This window comes from Notothenia coriiceps, unplaced genomic scaffold, assembly GCF_000735185.1.
Source record: "Notothenia coriiceps isolate Sejong01 unplaced genomic scaffold, NC01 NC01_scaffold00025432, whole genome shotgun sequence".
Lineage (NCBI taxonomy): Eukaryota > Metazoa > Chordata > Actinopteri > Perciformes > Nototheniidae > Notothenia > Notothenia coriiceps.
In genome coordinates, this window is record NW_011358133.1 from 1 (window position 1) to 5,046 (window position 5,046).

The window sequence follows — 5,046 nt, forward strand, 5'->3', positions numbered from 1 at the left end:
CGGGGGGGGGGGGGTCGGTCGAATAATCGATTATTATTCGCCAGGGCTGCCGAATAATCGATTTTGATCATGGTCAGTTTCTGGCAACCCTAGTAGAGATGGTGATAGGATCAAACCTAAGAGCAACACCTATTAGGGTCAGGGTCGCAAAATGGGGGGTCTAATGGCCCCTTTTCAACTTCATAATTCATCTGCCCTTGCACAAAGACCAAGCTGAAAAACAGTATAATAGGGACCTTTAAGATCTAAATAAAAGCACAACAATCAGTATATATAAAAAACAGTCACTTGAATATCTTTATTTGACCTTTTAAGCTGTACTTTGCTGCAGAGTTTTAGTCTCCTTTTATCTCTCTGAATCCAGTTGTTTGGCTAAGCAGTTTCCCCCTCCGTCCTCAGTGCTTCCCGTCGCGGTGGGTCACTCCATGCTGGTCCCAGGTCAGTCCATCGCCCCGGCGGTGTGCCCCCCCGCCCTGCCGGTCCCCGCTGCAGCGGAGCAGAGGGAGGTGGAGGCGGAGGTGGGCCCCGCCGTCACCATCATGAAGCCCATCCTCAGGTTCCTGCAGCTGCTGTGTGAGAACCACAACCAGGACCTGCAGGTGGGTTCCGCTGAGCACACAATTCACTTCAATTCAAATGTATTTATATAGTCCAATATCACAAAACACATTTGTCTCAGAGGGCTTCACAAATCAACAAACATGAATGATAAAACGTAAAAACAACAAACATATCTGAGAATGTAGTAAAATGACAAGATGATAACAATAAATACTGAAGACGTACCAATAAACCAGGGTGGACCAAATCTGAGTGAACCCATAAATCTGAGTCTGATTTTCAGAACAGAACATTCAGTCTCATCTTGGTTTTCAGTATCTTAGTTTAGTTTAGAAAAACTATAATCCTAGTCTATAGTCCAGAGTTTAAAAATACCTGACCCACATGTCTCAAACTCCCTAATTTGCAATTTTTACCTTTTTTTTTTAAATCCTGGACACAAATAGAATTTTGCAAAAACAGCCTTTTTAAATTTCAGTTTTCAGGATCGAAAAAATTTCATGTTTTTTTTTCTTAACAATGCACAAACCGCCTCTAGTTTTATTAAACTGATTAAAAATGAAGGCTTATGGCAACCTCTCTTTAATTTTTATTTTGTGTTAGCGTGAAAAGTCTAAATGTTAACGTAGATTTAAAGTGACTGTCATTCAGGAAATGGTCCGAGTCTCATTAAAGTGAGATTCATTCTTGTTGCAGATTAATGAGGCCTTATCAATCTCTTACTTTGTTACTGAAATACTGCTGTGACACACAAACAGAGGCTGACCAGATAAGGAGAGAGTGATCTTGAATGTGTTTGCAGAACTTCCTGCGCTGCCAGAACAATAAGACCAACTACAACCTGGTGTGTGAGACCCTTCAGTTCCTGGACATCATGTGTGGAAGCACCACCGGGGGCCTTGGGCTGCTCGGGCTCTACATCAACGAATCAAACGTCCACCTGATCACTCAGACCCTGGAGACCCTCACTGAGTACTGCCAGGGCCCCTGCCAGGAGAACCAGGTACGCTCAGACATCACAGAGATCTTTTTAATAGGGCTTTTCATTTCATTAGGATCACTGTAGATGTTTTATCTTATTCTGTATTTATTTTAATAATGTTTTCATGTTTTCTGTACAGCACTTTGGGCTGCTTTGTGCACAAAAGGTGCTATACAAATAAAGTGTATTATCACAGAGACGGTTATCAAGGCAGGTATACTCCCTTTGAACATGGACACTCTGTGTGTGTGTGTGTGTGTGTGTGTGTGTGTGTGTGTGTGTGTGTGTGTGTGTGTGTGTGTGCAGACGTGCATCGTGACCCACGAGTCCAACGGCATCGACATCATCACGGCTCTGATCCTGAACGACATCAGTCCTCTGTGTCGGTACCGGATGGAGATGGTGCTCCAGCTGAAGGTGTGTTAGTTTACCTGTCCATGTGCACACTGTGTTTTCTGTCTCTTATCGTGATGAACCTGCAAAAATAAATCACTCTGATTGGCTGTTCAGATTAGCGAATCAGTGCATGAGAAGCAAAACGGAAGTGAAGAAGGCACGCACAGACGGCTATTATTTTTCATTTTCCAGTACCGCACTAAACATGTTTTCAATTATGAGTCGTTAACAGTCTGTGATGGACGAGAGTGAAAATGGAACGCACGCTATTTGTTGTTTGTATATATCACGCAGTCTGTCTTCCGGTTGCCTCTTTTGAATGATGAATACACACTACCGCCGCCTGCTGGTAAGGAGAGTTATTGCCACTCACGCATGCGCAGTGCGTACGTGCTACTTGCCCGTCGGCTGAAGTCTTTGCGGTGTGTGTTCCAGTGCGAGTTTTTGGCCAAAACGAGACGTGAGGCGACACAGGGCCTGGTGTGTCAGGGCCTTTAGTTTATCTGGCCCACAACTTTATTCCTGGTTCACTCCCAACACTTTCGCCATGTTTTTCCGAACGCTTGCCATTTTAACTTTAATCACAGCAACATGTTAATGTAGTCATTTATTGTTCCTTTACCTGGTGGTTCATATGTGACCAATACGAGGTCTGCACTTCATCCTGTCGTCATGGTGACACCTGTCGTTTAACTGTTTCATTTCCCTGTTTCCAGGACAACGCCTCCAAGCTGCTGTTGGCTCTGATGGAGAGTCGCCATGACAGCGAGAACGCAGAGAGGATCCTGTTCAACCTCCGACCCCGAGAGCTGGTGCCATTATTTACACTAACTTTATTTAAAGAAGACGTTACTGATCTGTGTTCAGATATAATATATATATATATATATATATATGTGTGTGTGTGTGTGTGCAGGTGGAGGAGATAAAGAAGGCCTACCATCAGGAGAGCGAGTATGAGGGGGAGGACGTCTCCCCCCGTGAGGTCGGACACAACATCTACATCCTGGCTCAGCAGGTGACTAAACACAAGCTCCTGATTGGCTGAATCCCACTCCCCTCAGTCCGTGGGTCTGTCGTGTTTCTGTTGGGAGATCCAGAAGTTAGCATCTCCCTGGATTCCCAATGAAAAAGCGAAAACATACCTTTGGCGACTACATATTGATACAAACACATTTATTACAAAAAAAAATAAAACATTTCAGTTTCAGCCCTTAATAGAGGGGTACACAATTATAATACAACTACATAAGCAAATACTAAAGGTATACTTCACATAAAGCCAGAAAATTGATATCATTATAAAGAATCACAGTTTGATAGCTCTGACTGATCCATGCCGTGTTCGAGGTAATATCCTATCCAATATAATACAAATAATAAACAGAGTTTTTAAAATCAGACAAACATACAAAGACAAATCTAAGATACAGTAACTAACACAAACAGAAAGTAGTACAACATCAATAAAATAAAAGGCAATTCTAAAATAATTGTGTTTTGAGGTATGACATGCTCCTCCTATCTTCTCAGCTGTAGGAAAATAAACGGCGTTTGTAATTCTCTGATTAAGTTTTCTCTCTTGTTGTTTGTTTGTTTGTGTGTTTGTTTGTTTTTGTGTTTGCAGCTGGCGAGACACAACAAGATGCTGCAGAACCTCCTGAAACCTCAGAAGAACAGCAAAGAGGGCGAGGAGGGGATCTCCTCCATGGTAAACCCCCGCCCTTCTACATCTGCAGCGATGATGCAGTACTAATACTCACTTTATAATACTCTTTGTGTTTCCCGCCTGCAGCTCAACCTGAACAACCGTCCTCTGTCCCAGATGTTGAAGTCCACCGCTCCAGCTGTTGTGGTGGAGCAGGATCCGCTGGAGTACTACGACATGCTCACCTCACAGATAGAGGTACCGTAATAAAATGAAATAAGATCAACCTTTGTTAATCCATGGTGGGAAATGCAGGTGTCAGAGCAGCAACAGCAATAAGAGAGAAACCGTATCGCTGTTAGGACTGGTGAGAGGTTGCATACGTTTAAAAAATAAATAATAATTATCATTATAAATACAAATAACAAGAATAGCAGTAGGTAGAACTCACAGTATTTAAGTTGACTTCTAAAAGAATATGAATGAAGGTTATTATGCATATGAATAAATATATTTATAAATAGATATCTACCTGCAAGTGCCAATCCAAAACTGTGAATGCTCTACTGCAACTAATACTAATTAAAGTAATAGAAGACGGATAGAGTCCAATTAAAAGGGGATGTCGATAATTAAAGGCAAAGGAAAAAAATTACAAAATGTTTTTCAGTTTCAGCTGTCGTTTAAAATGTCCATGAGTTCGCCTCTCTAATATTTCCAGGCAGGTTGTTATAGAGTTTAGGATGAAACCTGCTTCAGCCGTTTAATTTCCAGGGACTATTTAAGAAGCCTTCAGCTCGTCCTGTTGATGCTCTGTATACATAATAATATAACGTAATATGTCCTCCGCTCCAGATCGTGCGGGACGACCGCAGCATGGAGCAGATCGTGTTCCCGGTCCATCCCATCTGTGAGTTTCTGACCGAGGAGTCAAAGATCCGAGTGTTCAACACCACGGAGCAGGACGAGCAGGGGTCAAAGGTCACAAACTTCTTCGAACAAACCTCCTTCCTGCACGGAGAGATGGAGTGGCAGAAGAAGCTGAGGAGTGAGTATATACACACACACACACACACACACACACACACACACACACACACACACACACACACACACACACACACACACACACACACACACACACACACAGATGTTATATATATCTCACACTCTCTAATCAGCTGATCTGTTTCCTGTAGATCAATAAGCTCCGCCCCGGGCTCCGCCCACAGGAAGAGGTCAGTGTCAGTTTATTATTGTGTTTAATGTTTGTTTTGATTTGTGTTGCTGGATTGACTCAAACTGATATGCCTACACTTGAGAATGTTCTAGGTTCAAGGTTCTAGGTTCAAGGTTCTAGTTTCTAGGTTCAAGGTTCAAGGTTCTAGGTTCAAGGTTCTAGGTTCAAGGTTCTAGGTTCAAGGTTCTAGGTTCTAGGTTCAAGGTTCTAGGTTCAAGG

The 5,046-nt window shown here is 42.7% G+C and overlaps 1 protein-coding gene across 1 annotated transcript in view; it reads left to right on the forward strand.

Moving 5' to 3' along the window:
• Positions 1-364: 364 nt before the first annotated feature.
• The window catches only part of LOC104956128 (inositol 1,4,5-trisphosphate receptor type 3-like), a gene marked incomplete at both ends in the record, with an annotated part of 4,887 nt that continues 205 nt past the window's right edge, over positions 365-5,046 (forward strand). The window contains 8 exons of the mRNA XM_010783572.1: positions 365-599; positions 1,364-1,564; positions 1,850-1,960; positions 2,656-2,751; positions 2,856-2,957; positions 3,567-3,650; positions 3,735-3,845; positions 4,443-4,635. Coding sequence (XP_010781874.1) covers positions 365-599; positions 1,364-1,564; positions 1,850-1,960; positions 2,656-2,751; positions 2,856-2,957; positions 3,567-3,650; positions 3,735-3,845; positions 4,443-4,635 — 1,133 coding nt within the window. The remainder of the gene's footprint in view (positions 600-1,363; positions 1,565-1,849; positions 1,961-2,655; positions 2,752-2,855; positions 2,958-3,566; positions 3,651-3,734; positions 3,846-4,442; positions 4,636-5,046) is intronic.